This window comes from Kryptolebias marmoratus, linkage group LG11 (assembly GCF_001649575.2).
Source record: "Kryptolebias marmoratus isolate JLee-2015 linkage group LG11, ASM164957v2, whole genome shotgun sequence".
Taxonomy (NCBI): domain Eukaryota; kingdom Metazoa; phylum Chordata; class Actinopteri; order Cyprinodontiformes; family Rivulidae; genus Kryptolebias; species Kryptolebias marmoratus.
In genome coordinates this window covers 21,417,718-21,442,970 of record NC_051440.1, presented here as the reverse complement: position 1 = coordinate 21,442,970, position 25,253 = coordinate 21,417,718, and the positions used below count along the sequence as shown (strand labels likewise).

The 25,253-nt window shown below is 38.8% G+C and overlaps 1 protein-coding gene across 5 annotated transcripts; it reads right to left on the bottom strand.

Moving 5' to 3' along the window:
• Nucleotides 1-627: 627 nt before the first annotated feature.
• dyrk4 (dual-specificity tyrosine-(Y)-phosphorylation regulated kinase 4) lies at nt 628-24,429 on the bottom strand. 5 transcript variants are annotated; one of them, XM_017418849.3, is made up of 15 exons: nt 24,247-24,429; nt 23,750-23,819; nt 9,616-9,699; nt 8,108-8,260; nt 7,790-7,940; nt 7,399-7,562; nt 5,259-5,395; nt 4,518-4,658; nt 3,612-3,750; nt 3,348-3,429; nt 3,027-3,199; nt 2,882-2,942; nt 2,571-2,700; nt 2,244-2,401; nt 628-2,134 (listed from the first exon to the last, which is right to left on the bottom strand). In XM_017418849.3, the coding sequence occupies exons 1-15, from the start codon at nt 24,276-24,278 to the stop codon at nt 1,896-1,898; spliced, it is 1,914 nt and encodes a 637-aa protein (XP_017274338.1). In that variant the 5' UTR covers nt 24,279-24,429; the 3' UTR covers nt 628-1,895. The 5 variants fall into 5 exon arrangements, with proteins under 5 accessions (XP_017274338.1, XP_037834384.1, XP_017274339.1 ...); XM_037978456.1 differs by lacking the exons at nt 23,750-23,819; nt 24,247-24,429 and adding exons at nt 14,370-16,129; nt 18,589-18,666; XM_017418850.3 differs by lacking the exons at nt 23,750-23,819; nt 24,247-24,429 and adding an exon at nt 18,709-18,893.
• Between the last annotated feature and the right edge of the window lie 824 nt (nt 24,430-25,253).

The window sequence follows — 25,253 nt, the reverse complement described above, 5'->3', positions numbered from 1 at the left end:
TTTCCGTGTATTTGTGGCAAAACAAAAAATATCTGTGTGCGTTTACCAAAGTGTGACTTGCCAACAAAAATATGATTATGTATTTATACAAAAGAGAAAAAACATGAAATGTAGTGATAAAAATTTTTATAAATAATTTTTCAAACGGTGTGACCTGCAGGGTTCTCCATCTTGGAGCCACAATAACAGTGAATATTTGTTTCACAACTATTTCACTAACAGCAAGTAGTTATTTCAGGCTATTCACTGCTATTCTGTGAAAGGTTGATTAATTAGACTATTAATCTAAGTGGTTTTAATTTCGTCTCCAACTGGTACTCAGAAATGTACATTTAAAAATTAAAATGATGTCAACTGTTATTACAATGTCTGTTTTAATATCAAATGCATACATGTTAGGAAAAAATATATTGTGTTATTAATAATTTAGAAATATAAATTGTTTATGGCTTTAATTTATAGTAAACAGAAAAAGTATGTTTAAAATGTCCAGAATGTGGCTCTTATTCTGTGGTACACTTTAGATCAGAAAAAAGGTCTGAAATTAAACTGAAAATGCTTCAGTTTAATTTCAGGTTGATTCTTGTGCAGTTTAAATGAGAACAATCAAGAAGGATAAAAACTTAATCTCTTTTGAAACATTTATTCCAAGACAAAATACATAAAATATTTTATTCATTTTTATATTTTCAGCTACAATCCATCTTTTCAGAATTGCTTCTTAGCTAACATATACAGAGGGCCCAAGATGATCTTTGTTTAAACTTGGATATTTATTTTTTTAGCAAACAAATCTGTTATAAAAGGTAAGGTTATAATTTATCTGTGCTGAATAGCATCATATAATATTGTCTAAAATAAAAAGATCCTGGCAGGGTCGCCCAAATTATGTTGGGAAAGTAAGCAGCTGCTTCTAATCTAAGTGTAGACACACAATAATAAAGTGCAAAATGTCTAATACTGCAAGGCACAAACTATCAACATTAGGATTGTCTTTCTGGATTGAAATACAAAAAAGAAAAAAAAGAGAAGTAACAGACATACAAAATGATTTTTTCTGTAACAACAACAAGTAAAACCTTGTCTAAATCCTCAACAATTTTAAAATATGTTCTGTGGTACATATGTATAAGAAATTACAGTGGAACTATGTACAATTAATTCTATTACAAATACATTTTTATGGTGTGTTTAGTTAAAATTGCTCAAGAGGTTCAGAGATATTCCACAATAAATAAGGGAAATAACCAGTAATCAGTACTGCATATCACCCACTTAATACACAATAGAAATGGAACAACTATTCTTTTGTTGTTGTAAAAAAAGCATTTGGCTCAGCCTTAATGCAATCAATTCTACAAATATTTTACCAATAAGTAAAATGAGCATAAATCTCCAAGAAACTAATCAAGCAGAAACAGATGTTGACAAATTTACTTTGATTTTTTTCAAAATTCAGCTGTTTTTTGTTATGAATTCAAGGTCTAACTTCAATTTTTCATTGCACAGCAAAGACTGGATTCAGCAATACAGAAAACAGCATCAGCAGTTTTTATGTGGCAGATGGTCTGGTGTCTCAAATGTGACAGAATGATAAAATTCACATCTCAACTCCTATAAAAATACAACCAATGACTGTACGAAAACAAAAACAATACACCGTAACTGTGTAGTTAAACTCATAAATAGAATATGTTCCTGTTTGCTGCTGATGTTTTGTTTGTGTCAGTAAATCACAAATCAAATCCTTTCAGCTCCTTTCAAACACGACACTCAGACTTGACTTCTTTTTCTGTAATATAAAGTATGGCCATTTGAAGGCTCTTTATTTTTACGACAGTCCAGAGCCAAACAAATGCAGCTTTCTCATTTTCCCCACTCTTCAACATGAAGTGCTACCACTGAGGGGGTTCCTGGCTATCTTTCCTTTCTGAGCTCATTTCCTCTTGAGGCTTGATGATGATGTGAATGGGCCTCTCTCCGCTGCCTTCTTGCTGCTGTGTAATTATGACTTCTCCCTCGCACACCTCCTCCTCCGCTGACGCACCGATGGGCCGCAGACGCTCGACAGAAACCATCTTTGTTCCAGCCGATGAACCGTCCCTCTTTAGTTTGTCTTTACTGCTCTTCTCTGCTGCATGGTGGAAACCAAAAAATAATTAATATAACCTCTTTTCGGGAAAGCGTAATAGAAGGATGAATACCTAAATGAAGTTGAACACACAAGCCGGATGCACTCTTACCAGGCTTACTGTTAACTTGTTTGTCTGTGTTGGTGGAACTGTCTGTGGTCTTCTTGACTGCAGGCTTGGTTCTGGATCGGACTTTGTTGAAATTTCCTTCCAGAATCCACTGGTGCTGTAACCCCTCGTCAGGGGTCATACGTTTAGTTGGATCCCAGCTGAAAAACACATAAAATACATGAAAGAACATGACTTCAAAATAGCAAGTTTGTTTTTTACAGTCAAAAGAAGGCAGGTTATGGTTGTTTCTGTTTTGCAAGCAACACAAAGAAGCTCTATGAAGTCGTGTGTAAAAATAGTTTTTGCAGAATTGTTAATTAAACATACTCAAGGCAGCGTAGGATAAAATCTAGGAACGAAGGATCGTTGGTTTTCAGTGCAGCTGACAGCTCGATGGAGCTGGGTTTCCGCTTCTTCCCTTTGCTGTTAGTAACGTTCCTTGGGTTGCCTTTAGAGTCTGCACACAAAATACAAAAATGTGTCAATAAACTGGACACATTTTGTTCAAAGAATTATAACGAACCCTGTGGAAAATCTTCTATAACAAACTACATTGTTTGCTGTACAACTTGTAAAATAGCCACACAGAAATAAAACTGCAATAAAAGCTCTGAATCGAGATGAGGTAAAACTCTCACCAAAGAACAACTTCCTCCTCGATGCTGACTGAATAAAATCATTTGGAGGCATCCCAAGAACCTGTTTGATCAAAATATCAGAACTCTTTAAAACACGGCCGCAGAAACGATCTTTAAACTAAATATTCAGCTTCCCGTGCCTAACCTCCATTATGCAAGCTATCTGCTCCACTTCACTCTCTCCTGGAAAGAGAGGATAGCCCGTGTAGAGCTCAGCGAGGATGCAGCCCAGACTCCACATGTCAATGGCCATGCTGTAAGGGTGACCCAGTATAACCTCTGGGGAGCGATAGAAGCGACTCTGGATGTAGGTGTACACTAAAGGAAGTAAGAGCATAGAAAAGACGGGAAAAACAGACAAGATGCATGCATTTAGGTATTTATGTCGATAGCAATGGAAATGGCAACCTCTTTGAGCATTTTGATATGGTAAAAAGTTACAAATTTTATCTGTATTTAATCATACCTCTCTGTTGTTCATAGCAGCTTGATCCAAAATCAACCACCTTGATGTTCCCTGGCCCTCTTTGGGAGAGAAGAATGTTCTCCTGAAATATAATCAAACATTCAAAAAAGCTTCAGTCTCATGGTGATGCAGTTATTGTGTCTGTCCACAAGATGGAGCTCAACATTAATGTTTCAAGAAACGTACAGTTTTAGTCAGTTTCATAATTTATATTATAAAAACAGGCTTTTTGTATTGACAGTGATAAAGATGAAATGTTCGTACCGGCTTGAGATCACAGTGGATGATTTTTTCTTTGTGCAGCATCTGCAGGCACCTGAGAAGTGCGTGGGCAAACCGACGAATCAGAGCGAGACTGAATCCCTGAAAGTTGTTCTTTTTGATGAGCTCGTACAAGTTGACCCTGTAGAAATGGACAAAAACAACAAGTAGGTTTAATTCAAGATGCTGATCCAACAAAGAACATTTAACAGCCAATCTGAATTTTCTAATAGATTACTCTATTTTTCTCTGTCATTTTTAGAAGAACAAGGGAAAAGTAAGCTCGCCTATAAAAAGATGGGCTATTTTAATAAAAGGAAATGGCAGCTAAAATTTATCTCACTTAACACCCACGGTGAAACATTGACTTACTGTCAAGCGCATACTAGAAAATAACTTATGATTGTGCCCACATTCACAGACAGACGGATACAGAATGTATCCTCCTGATATATCTTGCTGCTTGTGATAACCATAAACTTCTTTAGAAGATGTAACTGGATCCTTCACACCATGGGGCAAGAAGGGGTAAGAGATAGGGCCCCGATCTAGGCCTTAACTAAAGGATAGGATGACAGTAATATAAGACAAGGTGCAAGTCCAAGTTGTCCCCTAAAGGTCATTCAGCCACACCAACACACAGAATGATGCCCCCTCAAATAGAAACAAGGGGCATTTATTCTTAAACATTAATGCCTTCAGATACAAACACAATCACTTGACTCTTGTGTAAGAATAGTTAAGTATAAGTAGCAGTAGAGACAAGCGAGAAGCAGCGTTCTCACCCAGCTGTTGTACCAGGTAAAGGTGACGCACCTTCAATTAGAAAATCAATTATTCAGCTGGGTGTTTACACTCTCCTGCACAGGCCTGCTTGTTCACATGCTGAATGCTTGTGCTAATACTAACCCCAAAAGCTCAAAGGAGATGCAAAGGTGATTTCGGAAGTAAAAGTACTCCTTCATGTGAATGACATTGTGTAGATTGTCTTTGTCTTTCTTCTTTATCACTTCCAGGATCTTCAGCTCAACTAAAGCCTGGTGATGAAACCTGCAGACAGATTTATGAGTGTTAAGATCCTGAAATTCAAAAAAAAAATTTCATTTTTGAATGTCTAGGAATAACTAATCCAGAATTAAAAACTGATGTAACCAAATGGTTCAACCTAAAAAAGGTTTGTGCAGCAAAAACAAACAAAAAACAATCCCTATCTAGCAGGAACTGGAGTACTCCTGAAGCAGCTCTGTGGCACTTTGCACCTTTTTGTTTTCTGCATTATTGAAGGAGGGGTAATGCCCAAAGAGTCCTGGATCTATCTGACAGGACTCAGGCATTGGTACCCATATGATCCTTAGTGAGGAAGGACAGGTAAGATAACACCACAAGGCTAAATCTGGTCCTAACGAATTGGCACACTCATAAAATGTAAAATGATCATGGTGCCAGCATGTGGGAAAATCTTACAACACTTCATCAGATCCCAGATCACAAATTATTCATTCTGTAGCAGAAGTATATCCTGGTTTAAAAGCAAAAAGCAACACAGAATGTTTCTTTAAAACATTACAAGTGAATTATTTGAGGATGTTGTCGGAAAAATCTTGAGTCATCTGAAAGAAATGACATAAAATGAAAAGAAAATAAGCCTACCTTTTCTTATTGCGTATCATCTTAATGGCTACAAGTTCATTGGTCTTGTGGTCCAGGCATTTTAGGACCTGCCCAAAGGAGCCTTTCCCGATCACTTCAAGAACTTCAAACCTGTATGCAATGTGGTCGTGCAGCACCTGGAAGACAACAGGAGGAACAGTGAATATTACTGCATGTAGTGTGTGCTTTACTAAAATATTAGTTTTCAACCATTGGTTGTTTATATTTGCTTCATCCTGCTGGATATCCTGGGCTGAGACTAGTTGGCAAACAGAATTCACGAGGGAGTTTCCAGAATGTCTTGTGACGTTAGTGGGGCTTCTCAATTGACTTTCTTGACGAGCAGAGGCTCGCAGTTCTGTTTAATTTTAAACATGTTTAAAAACATTTGTGCAACTAATGTTTTATCAAAATCATCACAGTCACAATCGCCTCAAACACGTCTTAATTTTACTGCAGGCGTCTCCAGAGCGCAAAAGCTATATTTTGACCCCTGCACAGGAGAACTTCTCAGACAGAAAACATATCCAGGTTAAAAACACACGTCAGTGACAAATAATAATTATTATAAAAGCTGATCCAAATTTGCCTTGAGGCAGTTGCCAAGTACAAAGCCAGTTAAAACTCCAACAAATCTGTATTTTCTTGCAAGTTTGAGTCACCAACTAGTCTCCAACAGTCACAGCCCTGTGATATACTACTTTTAATGTCACAAAAAAATACAAAAAATGATCACTAGAAGCATATTTAAATGACAAAAAATCCAAACAATGTGTTTCTATAGGCTTTCAATGTAATATGATAATATCATATTTACAAAGTGATTATAGAGCTAAATTGGCTTTGCTGTAAGTGTCAGTCCCACCTGTAACACTGAGATGAGCCTCAAAAGACATACGAGAGTCTAAATAATAGTCAGTCACTCAGCCTTAAAGAGCTCATTCATTACATCTGCTCCATTGGCACACAACTGCCAATCAGATATCCAATTCATAGAAGACACTTAAGCCTGCTGTTACAGGGTTTGTGACCTCAGTCAGGTTAACTGTTTATTCAACAATAAAGTCGGCCATGCTCAACACTGGGTTCTTGGATTCAGCTGCTGGACTGAGGTCATGTTATGGCGTCTGGCGCCGTACAGTTTATCATCGGAAGGCACGCAGCATATGATTAAATATCACCCACGTTTTATAGACGCACTTTAAGTGGTGTGTACATACCCTTCAGCATGTGGCTTTATTTTAAAATGGAGTGACAAGCTATAGATAAGCAAAAGCTTTCGAAGAATACATGAAAACAGTTTTGAATTCACTGGAAAATCAGTTCATGGGTTTATTTCTTGCTCTGATTAAAGGTCATAAAATATAGGCCTTCTACATTTTCCTGCAGCTAAAATGTGAGTTTGAAGCAAGAATTCACTGCCTATGAAAGCTTTTAATCCAAAGCACCCTCAAACACCACAGCTCAAAGACAAGAGCTTTAGGAGCCATCTGGGCCTCGGCGCCTTACTTACAGACGCTCTGTCAGTCAGATGGTTTATTGGTTTGACCTCTCATTCTCCCAGCCCACATGTCAGATGACCTCTTTACCTCCTGAGGTACTGTAGATGTAAACTGATCTTCAAGGAATTTTGGAAGCTTTGGGGAACTTAATATTTACGACTTTGCAGGTGACTGCAAAATGCAAATGTTTTTTTATATAAGAACTAACATATGTCTACTTAATAACATTTGAGTTTGTTTAAAGCACTGGTATCCTGTCCTGGTCCTGAAGGGACACTATGCTGCATGTTTTCATTGTTTCCCTGCTCTTCAACAGGTTTTCAAGTTCTGCAGAAGCCTGTTAATCACTCGTTCATTCAAATAAGGTGTGTCAAAGCAGAGAAACGACTAAAACATGCAGGTAGTGGGACAGGATTGGTTCAAAGAATGTATCAAGATTTAGTTTCACATCAAAGCTTGTGAAAGCTCCATGAGCCATGTTCACGTTTTAATATTTAATCTGTTAACTTTAAAAAATTTTGCTTATATTTTGATTTGATTTATATTGTTAGAACATATTACAGTAAAAATAGGTAATTTCTTACGAAATAAAACTAGTAAATCAGTAAAACACTTTAATGAATTGTCAAAAACCTCACCCTGACGTAGCTGCCATGCTCGTCATCATATCCGTTGTTCTGCGCTGAACCTTGGGAACCCTGGATTTTCTGGGAGCCCAGACCCAAGAACCAGACCTCTGCGTAGTCATTGACTTCTTCTTGCTCAAACTCAGTCATGCGCTCCTTAAAGTTGTTCAGTGCCTCTGTAACAGGAAGTTAGAGGAGGATCAGATGAGTCACTGTTGGACTGATAAAACCTCAGCCAAATGCAGAGGATTGTGAGTGGTTATTTTATAATGCCAGCATGTTATTTTGAGTTTGTTAGGAGAAAATATTACATTTGTACGCCTACAATAAACTGAAAGTGTGAAATCATGTTTCTGAGCCAAGGAGATTCTGTTACATTGCGTTCTGATCCATACTCACATACCTGTAGGTGACATGGGTAACCTTTGACCTTCATAGGCCTTCTCCTTCTCAACCTTGTTGCTGAAATTCTTGCTGTTGCGAGAAACCGGCGCTTTATCCATTGCTGTGCCAAACCGCATGTTGAACTGCTGTGTTTGCTTTGGCCTCTCGACCTGGAGGCATGCAGACAAACCAGAGTTAATTTATATTATAAGCAAAACAATAATATCGTTGTAAAGTGACATTTATAGTTTTTATTTTTCACAGCGATCCATTGCAAGGCTCATCAAAAAACTAGTTGCTACAGCTACAAAATATGTCTTATGAATGAGGGTCTCACTGTGTTTGTCTGATAGTTGTGTTGACCCCCTTTGTTGGCAATTTGGGGCAGGATGTTGTCTGACTGCTGGTGCTGGTTTTTGGCGTTGCTGACCACCACCTGGACCACCGGGGGCTCAAGCTGCGGCAGGGTTCCCACACCAGAGATAAACTTCTGTGAATCAGAGGAACTGGTTAAATTGTGCCTTTCAGTTAAAAAAAATAGCAATAATGCAAAAAGTGTAAAAAGATATGAAGAAAATTCCCAGACAAATACATTTCTTAGTGCAATAAATTACTGAATAAAAAGAAAAAGCAATTACATAAAAAAACTTATGGTAAACTTGTAAACTCAGAAATTTTCACAGCTTTTATGATCAGTTTTTGCATGCATGCATTACTTTGGTTCTTCCTGTAAAAGCAGTTTTTTGTCTGTGGATCAGGGTGTTTCTGCTCTAAAACAGCTCCCCGCCTGCACGCAGGCTCAGGTGACCAGGACCCTCCAGCAGGTAAGCGACTGGAATTACTGATTAGGGTGAAAGTAAAACGGGGACAAAGCCTCATCATGCCGGGCCTTGACAGGGTCTGTCTGTGGTGGCTTTGTGGGGGAGGTGAACCTGCTTTTCTCTGATTGGCACTACAATTGCTCTCAGAGCACGATTACATGTGTTGCAGCCTTACAAAGCTCAACCTTGAACAAAATTAGACCTCTGTCTTTCCAGATTCTCCGGAATAAATTAAATACTATTTCTGTATCTGTGACAAGAGGGGAAGACATGTTAAACTTATATTATCTCTTTTACATGCAATTTGGTATTCCCTGCTAACATTTTTTCATATAAATTATTAACAAAACACACCATAAAAGCTTTTCTAAGCTGTAGATAGTTATATTTCACGTGTTAGGAGCTACAGTAGGATTTGCTAACTTGGTCATGATGCATAGAGATCGAGCTAAATATAGTTACAAGCACCTGCCACAACAGGCAAAAATAAGAAAACAGTAATACATGTACCTGTGCATTACTAGGAGGCATATATAACATTTAAATATAAAATAGCCTTATATAAGTGAAATCTGTTATGGATTCACCCCTCTTGTATCCACACAGATGAGCGCAGTTACAGTTACATCAACTTTTTATTCAAGAGAAAAGAAAAGTAAATATGAATCTCTTTAATTGTTTCTGTCAGTAATCCAAATGTAATAATTGTTTGAGATGTTTTCTATGAATTTAGGAGAAAAAAATTCTAACATTACATGTATATGAAAAAAAGAAGAGAGCAAGCCTTTTCAGTGTTTTCATTTCGTTTTTATGTAGCCCCCTGTATCTGAAAAGCGCTTTGAGTTGCCCTGTGAATGAATGGTGCTACACAAATAAACTCGCCGTGCCTTGTTGGTTGAATGAGGGATTTTTGATGCACACCTCATGCAGTTTAAACACATAAGAGGAAAGATGGTATTGTTGGTACAACATGTTCTGAGTACGTGTCAGCTGTAGCAGCATCATGCGGGGGGGAAGCACTGACCTGTGAACAGGGTCGATTTGTTCCAATACGGCTGCCTTCTGCTGGGAGTCTGTGAGGGTGAGGGAAGGCCTCTGGTCGTGATGCCTGGAGGAGAAACAACAGCAATTCATAAAAAGCTACAGCAACAACAACAAAAAAAAAGATAGCTGCCTTTTATTTTTAACAAGTCCAAATTTATACCTGTGCAAAAAGTAACTGTGTTTCTCTTCTGCGGGGGCTTTTATAAAGAATGATGCATCATAACATCATTTCTCAAATCAGATTTACAGATTCCTTTACACTGAAAGCAACAAACTGAAGCAGTTAAATCATAATGAAAATGCCTGCACTTGTGCCGGCTGGATTCTCCGGTCTCTCCAGCAACACGCAGCCTCTGGGCATCTGAGCCGGGTTAAAACCAGACTAGCAAAAATAATGCACTGTGATCCTAAAATAGATCACTTCAGCAAAAACCCAGCAACAACGATCTTCTCACTTTCCAGTACGCTCTGTCTTAGTTACAGCTGCAGTGCGTGCACATGTGCCTGCCAGGAGGCGCACACGTGCCTCGGAGCACACTGAAGATCAATTTGACAGAACATGTTAGAGGGAAGCACTAAACATGTCCCAAAAAAATAAATCTGGGATGATCAAACCAACTTCCACACGCGTTATTAATCCATGGGTGAGCGTGCAACCATGATGGGTGACACCATATGGGTGAAACAAAGCTCATGTAGGTGTTTGTGTGGAACTCCATCTACTCATCTGTTAGGGAGGAGGTGTTCAGGATAAGTGGAGTTCTGTTCACTGATGCAGAGGTAAGATCTTCCCTGTCATAATCTTAAAAGCTACCAATAACAGAGAGGCCAAAGAATGAAATGATTTTCCAATTAGTTTAATCATAAAATAAACAAACTTTCTAAAGCTGCTTTTTAAACTTGTGATATTTGATGCAACACTCCTGATTAAAGTCAGTCTAATTGTTCAATGAGCAGGTGAAGCTACATGTAACCAGACAGGTGGTACAATTGTGTCGTTGTGTTACAATCTCCGGGGTACAGTGAGTGACAGCAGGAAGCATGTAGGTCACTGTAGCAGGTTGGCTTCTAAAACATCACCTGCTGTAAGCTTTTCTAATGAGAACTGAGCCAGTGACTTACTGACACGTGACGAGGATAAATAATGACTTCTGACCTCCTATTCAGCTGTTCATGCAGATCAGCACCAAAACAGAATAAAGTAAACTATGTTTGCAGTTCAGAGGACTGTCAGTTCTTCAAGTAAATAGGATGAAGTGAGCATATTTTTGCATAAAACAGTAAAACTATGTAAATGCATTTTGTTCAACTCAGATTTTTTAAAAATGTGATTGGTTTATATATAATACAAGTACAGACTTGGTCAAATGTCCCTGCATATTAACATTTTGTTCCTGTAGTCATGCACAAAGTTAGATAAATAAAATGAAATCAAGTACAAGAAAACAAAGGTTCATCTGCAATGCTGACTCCATGCATGTGGCTGTAGGGCCTTGATCCCTGCAAATGTGTGAGAACAGCTCGGCCTCCAGTAGGGTCAGTTGGTCAGAAGGTCAAACCAAAGCAATAAATTCAGGAGCAAAGTAAATATCAACAAACTGTAAAACAGTGATCACTCACAATATCATATATCTCGGGGTCATTTTTTTCAATTTTAAATCACAATATCTATACTGTTTTAAACCACCATCATCCAATAGGATCCAGCGGCAATAAAAAAAAGATGCTTGCAAAGGAACCACAATTCTTGATCAATCAGTGTTATTAATACAAGTTTTGGTCATTAAAAATTTCTCTTAAGTTCTCAAAAAAATAAAAATAAAAAAAAGCATGGTTAAATTTATCAGTTCCCATGTACGGTGTGAAAAATACACCAGAACACATTTAGACTTACGGAATCTGTCAGCACAACAAACGCTGAAATAAGTGAGCTAAACTACGACTGAAATAGAAATGGATCAAATTTTTTTTTATCACAACTTGGCATGATTTCAGAAGCATAAGGTAAACTACAAAGTATGCAGAATAACCTGTGGGTGAAAAATGTAAATGATTTAAAAGTTACAACATCTTAAAACGGAATCAACAGACAAGTAAGTGGTCAGTTAGTCAAAATATAGTTTTCATAGGTTTTGGCTTTTATGTAGAAAAATACACATTTGTTTTGACAATTAAGCTAGAAAGCAAGGATATGATGGATATAAACCAGGAATTAAATGACTAGTGGTAAGAAAAGTAGCACACTCACATTTAATAATATCACTTCTTGGATTAGAAAATCAAATTAAGAAGAAAACAACAATCCCATTAAACTGAGTCCAACTATAACTCCAATATAAACTTAAATCAGTGACATTACAGTTAAATGCTGTTTCACCAACCGCTCAGCCAGCAGCAACAGAGTCTCACCTTGTTATTTATTTCTGGCAACATGCTGTGTTATCAGTCTCAGTCTTGGCACTTCAAACACACTCTGGAGAAATTATAAAATCCAGCAGAGAGTCATTATATCCAACTTTGTCAGTCCAGCAGCAAAACAAAAGGTAGATCTGTCTTCGTGACTGAATCCACACTGAGGAGTAAAATCCTGATGAGTGATGAGAATCCCCAACCCAAACCTGCTGTCCTCCCGGTTTTACGTGCGCCGGGTAATGCGCTGTCGTCAGAGAAGGGATTAGCGAGCGCCACAAGCTGTTGAGGGTCTCTGCGCCCTGATGCGTTCTGTTGAGACACTGAAGGAACCACCTGTTCAGGTTCCTGACAGCTGGGACAGTCCCAATATAGATGTGCGTTTTTGTCTGCCGTGTCGTCCACCTACACCATGCTTATTGTGGCTGATGCTCTTTCTAACACTGAACGCAGAGAGAGAAAGAGAGAGAGGGGGGCTTTACACCGACGCACGACTGCACGCACTTCCTGGCCACAATCTGCTTGAGCGCACTTAAGACACAGAAAATGTTATGCTCTCAGTATGAGCGAGTGCCTCTGCACTAACGAAGGCATATCATGTAGTCTGCCTCCCTGTCATCCAGGAAATGTTCAGAACTCCTGAGGCAATTGTGATAATTTGGCATCTTTTGATAAAAGAAGTAAAATCTATAATTGGTCACCTAAACAGAGAGGCAGTTGAACAAATATTAGAATATTTTGAATAAGATGCAAGAAAAGAACTAGACAAATGCAATGAGCTGAGTGCTGAATGGCTCCTGAAGAAGCTGAAACTGAGTTAGAACAGAACATCAGCTAAAACCCAAAAGCAGCACGATGCAAGCTAAAAGCTAAATGTTGCATATAGCTAGCTAAAAGTTGCAGAATGGTGGATGGAAATTAAAATTAGAAGACATTCAACACAGAGGCAGTTTGCTGAAGAGATTTCTAGGATTGAAGAGATCTCAGTGTGTTTCTAGGGAGGAAATAATTATAAATAAAGTCAAATACTTTGAAAAGTATAAAAGTTACAAAACCCAAAAGTCATAGCATCCGTCTCCTTAATTAGTTGAACGTTTTGATATATAAATGATTAAAGTAGCACAAGTGTGCATAAGTGGTTAGATTGCAAAAACACATGGAAAAAACAAAACAAAACAGGAAAACAATGGTGTCGGCATTCATACGGTTAAAAATGATTGCATTTAAAGCTGCAGAAGTTGAATATTTCATCCTCCTAGCTGGACATATTTAATTTTATTAGTTACTTTGATGAAACTAGAAGAAAAATAATTAACTCTGCTCTAACCCTGGTATGCAAATATAAGAAGAGGCCATTTGTTTTCCAGTGACTAATCCCCATCGCAGGAGGAAAACAGCTCACTGGCCTGGCTCCATGTGCTGATTAGCCCACAACAGGAGATGAATATGATAAGATGATGTTATGCAACAGCTGAGGCCACGTCACTAATCAGCTTCAGCTTTAGGGACGAGTGACTACTAATGAAGTTTCTTCTGCCTGTTTATCACACTCCAATTATATATTCCCTTCTTCCTTTGCAACTCAGATCAACTCAAAAACACTTAGTCTGAAAGTCTACGGACAGAGGTCAGGTGTTGTAATACATGTAGGTACAAAGCATGCAAGAACAGTCTCACAAGTTTAATATTTAGGCTGGACGTGTTTCACATCAGAATGACATGCGACAGTGAGGAAAAAACAGTTCTCTAAAAAGTGGAAGTGCTCCTTTAAATCTAGTTTGATGAAGGATGGAAAGAGCTGTGTTGGAAATATCCACATATTATAAATCCTTGATTACAACTGCAGCTTTGTTTCTCACAAAGTCAGAGTTAGTTTGTATCTGCAAGGCAGTAGGGAGCAAAATGAAGCAAAATGATTATATGAACAACACTTGTATAATGGTTGGTAATCAATAAAAGCATAAGATTCAAAACAAAATGAAACACTACTGTCCATAGATAATTGTAAAGCTGCACAGATCACATGGGAGAGTCATTATTGTTTTGTACATTTATCACCCAGGAGACAAAACGGTGCAGATACAGTACAGTACATCTCACCTGGGCAACCTAAGACTTATGGAACAAAACATGACATTTTATACATGTCGAAAAAAAAAAATGATGTGACCTGTAAGCAATTCTGAAAAAACAAACAAACAAAACTCTCCAGCATTCAGAACAAGAAGTAAATAAAAGACAAATAAAATGAATGGGGCATAAAGATAAATGTGACACGTTAAGATAAAAAACCTACAGTCAGGTCTGTGTTGCCTGTAAACGTACCTCAGGTTGGACTCTCCTGTTTCTGCCCCAGCAGCAGCCCTGAAGGAAGCTAAAACCACAGCAGCCAGGTGAGGTCCCGTCTTCCCACATTGCACGTCTCCCCCATGCTGTCACAACCCCACCCCGAAGCCCATCTCAACCTCTGGAAACCATTTTTAGCCGGCGGGGAGGTAATTAATCATCAGACGAAATAGACACCCTCTTGTCTAAAGATGACAATGCCAGGCCTGCTTTTCTGATGTCCAGGATCTAAAGTGTTGCTCCTCGTTTCCACATGATGTAGTTCAGTTCTTCTTCCCAGAGCCTCGAGGCCATGAACTTTGGTTCTCAGTATGCTGAGTTTTAAGTTCTTAAGACAGAACTTTCTGGGATTCCTCACATCTCTCCTCTGCGCTCAGGACTCTGCATCATTTATTTATATAAGGTTACATCCCAGCACCTCTGTTTATTCAGCTCTCTGCTGTTCCTGCAATTTTTTCTTCTCTGCTCCAGGATATATGGCACACTGCCGGCAGACAGGGAGAGGATGCTCTTGCTGTAATAAGGCAGTGCTCTGCCAGTGACGTATAGACGGGACTCAACTAGGGACTCATCCTGAGCCGGAGACAAAACAGCAGGGGCCTTATGCTTCGTTTCCTGTAAAAATGCCTCTAGGAGCACAGGATAGGTGGATGGGTTGGTGGTGCTGGGGGACAGACGAAGAGAAAGGCACTGCAGATACAGATGCTCCCAGGTGAGCTCTTCATGGGGATGAGGAAGTCAGACAGGGAGGGGGGTTCTGCTCTAATGGGCCTCCCATGAGGTTCAACAGACACCTGCAACTTTCCTCTCTCCACACTTGCCACTGTATCCCAGAGACAAAGCCACTGGGATGTAATATCCTCTGCTTTCTTCTCCTTATCTGCTCCCCCCATCTTTTTTGCCCTTCTCCTGCTGCTTAAAGGCTGCCACAGCTCCCCATGGGATGCTTCTGACTTGCTGACAAATAGCTTACCCCGTCCTACCTCAGCCAGCCCTGGCCTTCTGCCTGCTGCACACAGCAGCAGAAAACAGAAAGGCAGGACTCATGAGCTGACTCTAAGGTTTATACCACAAGGAGCAAAGACTTTTAATTACTTCTCTTCTCTCGTTTCCTCTTTGCTGATTGACTAGAAGACGACCAAATACCACTTGTCTATTTAACCACAGGTTATTAGGCAGACTACAGCACAACATTTCCTTTTACATGATGTTTTCATATCAAATGAAAGTTTAGAAATAAGCACAAGGATATTTGCTTACATAGGTTCCACCCCTTTACCAAAAATACAATCTGTAAATCACCATGTTTCAGTGACAGGAAAAATGTTGCTATTTTTGTAGCATGAAGCATCAGGGTACTGTATTTCATTACTGCCCAGTCAGCTGGTTTGGACATTCTGTAAGCAACAGAGGTACAGTAGCAATTCTGTATAATCTCTATATTTTAACTTATAAAACAATTAACATGTAGCACAAGAAGAGTCATTTCACAGCTGTTGCCCTTCCAGTCTTTTCTCTGTGAACCATCAGGCAGATCTGGGTGCAGACAGGTGTTTGGACATGCTATACCAGCTCAGATAAGTCCTTCCTGAGCATTCTGCCGGGCCCGTGGCAGGTGTTACACGAGGCTAATGGAAGAAAGATGAGCTGGAGCCAAAACAGACAATGTCCGCGTCTCTTGTCTTCTGGCAGGGAGAAGTGAGGGTAGTTTGACCTGGCTGGGAGCTGTGCTGCACCATCTGCAGTTTTAGGGCACAGCAGGCTTCTTAGTTACAATGTGTCGCCATGTGAGATATAGGTCAAGTTCACAAATTGACACAAACACACACTCATGCATACGCCAAGACAAACAGGTGATTATAGGCTCAGTTGTGCCTTACACATTAGACGCTAATGGTCGTTTGTTTTATTGGTCTCATACAGCCATTCTTATAATTTATTAATTTATTTAAACTAAAACAAAAACAAAACAGGTTCTTTTATGAAGTTAAATTAAACAGATTACGACTTTGCTTGGTCAGAAGTAAACAAACCCAATTAGGTCTCCTGCAACAATTACAACTAATGAACCTCCCAAATGCAATTATATACATAAAGGACATGTGAGAAGCAGGTAAAAGTAATTATAATCAAGACAAGTTTAGAATGTTAGCCTTATCGTCTTCACTCTGTATCAGAACGACTAAGTACTTTTATGCTCATTTATGTTTGTGTGTGTGACTGCAGTTTTGGATACGGCTTAAAAATAGGCAGCCCTAAGGCCATGACTAATCTGATTAGCCACATGGAGAGGCTCTCTTTGCCAGGATGAAGATGGTGAAAAACATCTTCCTAAATCATCACTTCACCAATGAATGAGGGAACTTCTGCATGACTGCGTGTCTGTCCAGTCTTTCTCTACATCAGTCACAAATTGTTGATTCTGCTTCAAACATGACAGAGATGGCATAGAAAGCTGAATGACCGCGTTTGAGGATGTTTGTATCAGGTGTAGGGTCCTTATTAGGATCTCCTCTGTTTTGTGATAATGTGGGGGGGTCATAGGTCAGGCTAGGTCAACAGAAAGGCTACATTTAACACTTGATTTGTTTAACCTCTAAGATTTTTTGCTTGTGTGTCTAAAATAAATAACAACAGAAAGAATATAATTGTGAAAGAGCCTTGCGTCTTTTCTCTGTCAAGGTTTTCTCCTGTAGGAACGATCTGTACTGTTACTAGAAAGTAAAGACAGTGGCTCATATTACACCCCGACAAACATACCAGTAACCCCATTAGCACGAAGCTCAGACAATGGAAGCTGCCGCAAATCAAAGTATGGCATCTATTTACACAACTAGAAAAAGAAAATCCTTATTGCAGTTTTAAAATCCTTGGCATTTAATGCTAATCATGTCATTAACATGTGTCTCAGTGTTGGTATTGACTGACTGGTATTTAAATGTACATTTCTCCAGTCAGGCATGAGCAGCTGGCTGTAATATGAGCTGAAGCTATAAAACTACAGATGTGTTAATACTGTAAATAAACATTGTGGTAAAACTGGTTTATCACAGTTACATATGTATGTTTATAAAAGCAAATGTCATACATGGTAATGTAATCTTTGAATCATGATGTTTGACATGGAAATTATGAAAAAAGACATTATACTAAATAAAATTTGTTTCATTTTTCTGATTATGCTCTCAACTGAGGATCTCTGCTAAAGAAATTATAAGCAAATTGAGTATTTGTGTGTCCTGAGAGTGGCTGTAGTTGACCTGCTCATATTTGTGTCAGCTCTACTTACCCCGCGAGACCCCCTCCATACTGAGCATAATCCTCTCATGCTTTTAAATCACACTCATCATATCATGTACAATAAAATCTATAAACTGACACAGAAGAGGTTTCTGTTGGCCTTACTTTTCAGAGAGAGAGAATCAAGAGGCTTGGGTCACAGCGGTGGTAAATACACCAGAGAGACTAAGTACATTAAATAAACTATTTTTTTATTTTTTTAGGCTAATCTGAAACAAACAAAATCCTTGTGTTTCCTTTAATTAAACATCCAGTGTCTAAATAAAGCACAAACAATTCTTTATCCTGCTAAATTATTTTACATGCAATCATCAACTTCAATTTTCTTTAACATTTGATAAAATAAATATATGTATATTTTACTGACAATAAGTTTATATTTCAAAACTTACTGGTGCAATTCTGAATTTATTCTTCATCAATGATGGGAGTTTCTGGCAAAGATGTAGAAAAACGTTGCCAGCTTGTGATACTAAAGCCATGTTGTTTCACAGATGGGCTGAGATTCTTATAATAACACATTTCTTTTTCTACGCACGCTACTGGGCACCTAAAACTAGAAAAGTTTCATGTTGGTCTCCCGTCTAGAATTTTTAAAATTTTTTAAACATTTTTTACCATGAAATTTTGCTTTAGAATTTATTTATGTTTCCAAAAATTGCATCAATCTCAAGTAGCATTAATATATTTCACAAAAAAAGATACAGCAGTTTGAGATGACTTAAAAATCAACAGAAGTCCAAAAGTTGCACAATTTTTGAAGCACCGCTTCAGCCATGGGTTCACTAATATCTCATCTAAGTTAAATAATAACCATTAGCAAGCATTAATAGCATTTTCACAACTTTTTTTTTTAAATCTCATGCAAAAATGTTCTCAAAATATTCCATATACATACCAATAGTCAAGCTCCACTAACAGCTCCCAATAGAAGTTCTAAAACATTATGGCTTTTACTTTACGGACATGTTGCTCAGCTGTTTCTCTCTTCAAACTGCCAAAGAGTCTTCAGTCTTACCTCATTAATCATTCTTTCATCTAAGATGCGCTGCTTTCCATTCCTGGAATGAGACCGAATCCAGGGTCCCATGTCTGGTTCAACCGGCCACACAGAACCTCTCTGTTATTTCAGTAAATTTGATCAAATTCAGTGATCTGTGAGCTCACGGGATGACTAAAGCAGGCTTAGACTAAAATCTGCACCGGTTCATGTATTTGAGGATCATCTCTACTGTGAAAAAAGGTGTCATGTAGGTTTCAGTGCATCTGACATTGAGAGATTTAGGACCTATCATGTGTGGTCCGGGTGTTGACCTAAATGCCCCAGACTCTGCCCTGCCAGGTTTAAGAACCTGAGGATGGAGGTGACGTGCAGGCATCAACAGGCCCCTGTGAGTGATGATGGCTCGGCATGTCTGCGAGGTCAATCTTATCAACAAACAGCATTAATTTTGCCCCAAGTCAATCCAAATATCTAAGCAGCACAGTTTTGGTCCTACTGTATTTTCCATTTTTAAACTTTCCTAGAATCCAACCCTTCTTTATTATTATTTTTGTCTTGGTCTCATTGCTGCAAAGTTAGAATTACTGTGAGTCACTGCAACTTCCTCTTTCTGGTCCTACAGTGACAATGACCTCAGGTGAGCATATCAACCAGGTAAAATGAGCATCGTGAACCCTATTTTGACCTCTAAACACTTTCTTTGTCAACTTCCAAAAGACACTTTGCGCTGTGACAGTCTTCAGTCACCACCTGGATACAAAAAGTCCAATGTCTGAGCTGTCTTCAAATTGTAACAATTAGCGCAAATGGATTTAATCTGATCACATGAATGACAGATGTGAGCAGTGAGGACAAGAAACTCTTCTTTGGCTGCCAAATACAAGAAGCTTATCTGCTCCACAAAGGGTTTGTAAAGAAAAGCCTATCTCAGGTTGTAATGGCTTTATTACGTATTCAACACTCAAATGTAATCCAGAAAAAGCCACATTCAAATCTCTCTCCCTGGATGCTGCAGGAATATATTATTTAACTCCTGCCTGTGAAAGCTACACATGTAACTCTTAAAGGTCAACTCTGATTATTCATTATGATTATGTAATGCAATTAAAAGTTTATATGACTGGAAAGTGGGAAAATCGTTATCGCCTGCCACCAAAAGGGGAAGGTGGGCAGCAGTCATTTTTGCTTGTGTCTGTGTGTGTGCACACATGTTTGTGTGTGTCTGTTCCCATGGATTTACATTAATGACTGATTAACTTTTGGAGACAATCCAAATCAAGATGGCTACCACAGCTAATAAGCCTTAGCTAACACAAAAAAGGCTATAACTCAGTCAATTTTACAGATACTGAGCTAAAGTTTGGTGGGATCGTAGCTTAGGCTGATCCCCAAAAGGTATTCTAAGCACTAACAAATTGCACAAGATCATTTTTTAAAAATAATTTTGCTGGTATTGTGATAATTTTCTTATATTTACTGATATTGTGCTAAAATTGGGTGTGCTTGTAGCCAGATTTTATTGAAACTTCCAGAAGATAATTATTGGATACACATCTACAACTGTTTAACTTTTGGAGTTTATCCAATTCGAGCTGGTTGAAAAAGCTGATCAGCATTAGGCTACAACATAAAATAAAATTGAAAAAACTTAATTATTGCATTATTTCTCTGAATCCTTTTGTAAACATGTCAACTTTTCTGATTTCTGATTTATAGCTGATAATTAAGTGACAGTAAACATTCAGAGTGAAATGAGCAAACGTGTTTTGATGTTTTCACAACAAAATCAAATGCATCAATCAGTTGATAACCCATTGTGAATTACTTTCAAAACAAAATAGTCTTAAATATCTGGATTTATTGCATTTTTATTGCTGTTCAGCTTTAGCTGCTGCATATCTTGGCACAGAAAATGAGGTGGGAAAACTGAAACAAAATCTTAAATGATAATCCTGCAACATATGAAACAATCTGTGAGTCAGCCACAACAGGGCTCTCTTACATAATATTTTAGATAAGACTGGATTACACAACAAAGTCCCTGAGCCTATAGCGATGAAATGAGAAGGTGCAATGGAGGAGGATGTTGGCATTCCCTGCAGCTCCGTGCTGCATGACTCACTGTTGTAGAAAAAAAAAAGACACTTCATGGAGAAAAGCCAGACACTCATTAACTAAACTCCCTGGGTGGCTGTTTAAACAGCATTCTTTTTAGACACAATTAATGTTTATCAGGCTGGATGAGTGTTTCAGTCCAGCTGTCCTCTCTGGAGCAGGACCACAACACCTCCTATCCGTGGCAACCTGAAGCGGTGACAAAGTCGCACACACGGACCCAGCAAAACACTGCTCAGGTTTTTATATAAACCACTGCGGACCAGTGGGAGGGATAACTCATCCACAGCATCGAAGGTGCTGCTATGCCTGGGACTATTTTGGTGCCAATGGTACATAGAGATTCAAACGCTAACAAGCACGGTTCATGTGACAGCACGTCGCAGGCGTTTCTATTGGCACACATTAAAGCAGCATGCAGAAACGTCAGCTCCACTTAAAATGAACACATGACACGACTCAACACTGCAAAGACAGAGCAAAGCAGAAATAAGGTGATTAAATGTTTAAAGCACCCAGTTAGTTCAAGCCTAATTAGTAAAGGTCACTAAAGCACAACAAAGAAGTGGCGTAAAGTTTGTGCTCAGTGACGCTGATGTCAGCTTGTAATTCATCAGAGGTGAGCTCTCCCTCTAAATGTTGTTGTTCTTTCAGCTGCTCCTCTATGCAGGGGTAAACCACACAAGAGATTTGTCAGTTGTTTGTTTTTAACGCCGGATGCCTTTCCTGGGCTCAAACCTGCAGCCTCAGGATTACCAGACTGCAGCACTGACCACAGAGCTGCTGCAGCATCTCCCTCTAAACGAGCTGCTTTATTTGAGTGGGTCTGGTGTCAACATGGGACAAAGCTGTGATGAGTAACTCTATCAGTGCAGGGATCATCAAAATAATAGGGACTCCACTGTCAGTGGGGGTGATGGCTGGGTCTGACGTTTCAAACAACCCTGTGAAGCAGGTCACGAGGCGCACAAACCGATATTCATGGTCACAGAAATAAAGGTTTAGTATACATGTATATTTCTGCCACAGTTTGACAGATCAATCTGAACAGAGCCACAAATGATTTTGAAGTTCATGAACAAAACCTCTTGATAAACATATGCTTCAAGTATTATGTATTAAAGTAGTATCTCACTGGGAATCTAAATTAGTCTTGAAACATTCAAACAGCAAACTTTTTTGACCTTAATATATAAAGATTAAATTATATGGCATCAGTTACTGTATGTGTAAATAAAAATCCCGCTGAGCGCCGTCTAATTGATGAACTCCTCACAAACACAGCAACAGAGAGGATTTATATCTGTGGTAGGAACTCCATATGAACAATCCTGAGTGAAAACCTTCATACGGATCTCAGAATCTCAGACTGAAGCATTTCAACAAAACCCAGAGCACGCTACAACAAAATACAGGCATGGATTTAATAAAACTCAGTAAGAAGAGAATTAATACATCTCTCAACAAAGCAAGAAATATTTGTACACATTCTGACAAGAAAAATGGGAGAAATTTCCAAAGTGGAGGGTGCTAAATTTAGTATTATTGTCATTTAGCCCTAATTTATTTAAAGTTCCTGTACATAATATATATGACCAAATGGCATTCTCTAGTATTTATCATTTAATATTTTTTTATGGTTTAATTATTGTATCTTAAACAAAATGAAAAGGTTGAAACATTATAAAATCCGTATAACAGTGTCTGCTGTAGGACTGATGGCACTCGTACAAGAAGGATTCAATGACATACGTGGATTTCGACAGTGAATCGTTTTTGTAAAAGCTACAAACATGAAAACATCTTGAGTGCTTCAGTCCTGGGGTGCCTCACATTTTTAGGAGGTGCGATGCATCTGTTCAGGGCAGCTGCTTGCGTCCGTATTTTGTAATGACGCAAATGCACTAATGTCTTAACTTAGAAACAGAGAAAAAAAAATCATTTGAACTGTCTCTTGTACGGCATGAAGTCTATTTTTCCAGAGCTTTATATGAAATCTATGATGGGCTATTGCTTTATAATGTTCCGTTTTTTTTTTATCCCAAATAGCTTGTAGTGAAGGACACTTGCTAATAATTTGTTTAAGGGTCTAACAGAGATAACAGGATAAAGATTGCAAAGATTAAACACTGGCAAGTTCAACCGCCTTATCCTGCAGCAGGGAGTACTGCACCGATCTGTGAAGAGAGACACCCCCACTGTGCACTCTCAGACTCGCTCATTCATACTAGTGGACGCCAAATTCAAATCTTTGCTCCAAACAAATAAAAAAATAGAGTTTGTTTCACTTGCCTTGATGTTCATTAATAAAAATCTGCTTTATAGAGATTTTTTTTAGTTATTTTAATTTTATTTGCAGGGCATCAATTCCTGAAGGGAGATAATCCAAGGGCCATTTTTGGCCCTTAAGCCATATTTTGCACCTGTGTGCTATAGGAGCCAATTCCTCCATGAAGGAAGAGCGGAAAGGTGCCAAATCCGCCTGCTGCTGCAGAATGTGTCCATTTAGGGTTGAGCTGAAAGCTGTGGAGCTTTCCAGGAAGCGGAGCTACGATGGGTGAACCTTGGTGTCAGAGGAGCGGACCTCTCACAGTATGTGGTCTCAGGGTGCAGCAGGGGGTTGGGCACTCTCAGGAACAAACGGGAATAGAACAACTCTCTCAGATGATGCACTGGTGCAGGCCAGGAACATTACAGGGCAGAGTATGTTCCCTAGTAAATCACTTCTGCTGAGCGCACACAATCACCCAAATAACATTTACTTTATGGTCTGTAGATGAATACAGGGTGTTTGGTTGCTTTAGGGGCTTATGTCACCCTACAAAACCTTGGGCGACATCTATAATTTATACAAATTACCAAGCTGTTAAGCAAGCAAGACAAAAAAAATACCAGTAATTTCAAACACTGCAGGTATCAGTAAATAATTATCAGTTCTTACCTTGATCAGCAGAGGAAAAATGCATTTTCTCTCCCTAAACTGTTTGTCCCGTTTGTGTTTAGAGGCGTTCCTGTTCAAACATGAAACCAAAGCTGAACACAACAATTACACGTCTACTGAAAAGATCTTTATGCAACAGCATGTAAAAAAAATTGCATAAAGAAACTGTTTATTTCCTTGTTGTCTGCAGAGTTTAAAAAGATAATCATAAGACACAATGGCAGAAGTTGTTTTCTCTTACAGACAGTCCCAGCTGGAGGAGAATAAACTATACTGACACCTTCTGGGCTTATACTGGCTTATATTTAAAACATAAATACAATAGCTCTGTCTATTTTTACAGAACAGGTCAGGCTGTTTCTGCTGCTTTAATGATGCACCACTAACACATAAACAGATGCTGCATATAGCTAAAAAAAAGGTTTGCACTTTATAGAAAAGCACCTGGTTTCAGAAAGTAGAAGCTTAAGTAGATATTCTCAGAAATCACCACCAACCTTTTCTGTGAAAACTTGCCTGGTGTGCTCATGGTGAGAATCAACAAGCTGAGAAGAAGTGTCCCTCATATGTCCAACATTTCAGTCTCTGAGCCGGAGACACCCAGACAGGAGCTCCCAGCTTCTCCACAACACAAAGCACACTGAGTGGGCCTACCCACTCAACAAACGGATAGTTGTTGTGTTTTTTCTGTCCCAGACGCAGCTTGTTTCAGGTACGTGCCTAGGCGCGCGCACAGGTGACAAAACCCGAGACAAAGGGAGAGACGGACACCCATTTCCCACACTGTTGCTGTTCCCTGAACGCCTCCTGCAGCAGAAACGCTGAGAGGACACTCCACGTGGGACTGAACAAATAAACTCCTTTTTTTACTTTATACAACTTATATGTAAAAAAACCCCCACAAACTTAATTTAAAATAAAGGGCTAGCATTCCTTGGAGGAATGCATATCGCCCGCCGCATTTAATGCCAGAGTTTCAGCTGTTTTGGTCAAACCTTGTAAGTGACGTCATGGGCAATCTCATGCATTTTGTGATACGTCAGGAGGCGTGTTAACGCTCAGAGTAATAGCTGAGGATGACTCTCAGCAGCACACCAAGGTTTAACTCAATATGTCCAAATCCGACCGAGTTGTTGCCATTTTTGTCCTGCCCAAGGTTGACTTCCTGTGGCGGCCATCTTGAATTGAACTGACTCCAAGGTTAATCAGTTGTAGATAAACATCCTGTTATTAGTTTCTGAGACTTTTATTAAAATCCGTTCAGTGGTTCAGGAGATATTTTGTTAACAGACACACAGTTAGCTCCAAAGGTTTATGGCAAAGTTTTAATATCAGAGTATTTGAGTATTTGGGTTGAACATACAATGTTATATTAGAGTTAGAATAAAAGTGAACAACAGCAAAATAAGAAATATTTATCTGGCTCTGATTTCTTTACATCATCTAAGGAACTAAAAAGCTGGTTTTGCTTAAAGTTTCCATTACTCACGTTTTAATTGTTTAC

Bases quoted from the DNA above. Each gene is read 5' to 3' on its own strand.
- dyrk4 (XM_017418849.3), bottom strand. From the start codon at position 24,278: ATGAGCACACCAGGCAAGTTTTCACAGAAAAG. The intron at 4,659-5,258 runs GTAGGCTTATTT...ATCTGTCTGCAG, and splicing joins ATGATACGCAATAAGAAAAG to GTTTCATCACCAGGCTTTAG. The intron at 2,402-2,570 runs GTATGTTTAATT...TGTGTTTTTCAG, and splicing joins TTTATCCTACGCTGCCTTGA to CTGGGATCCAACTAAACGTA.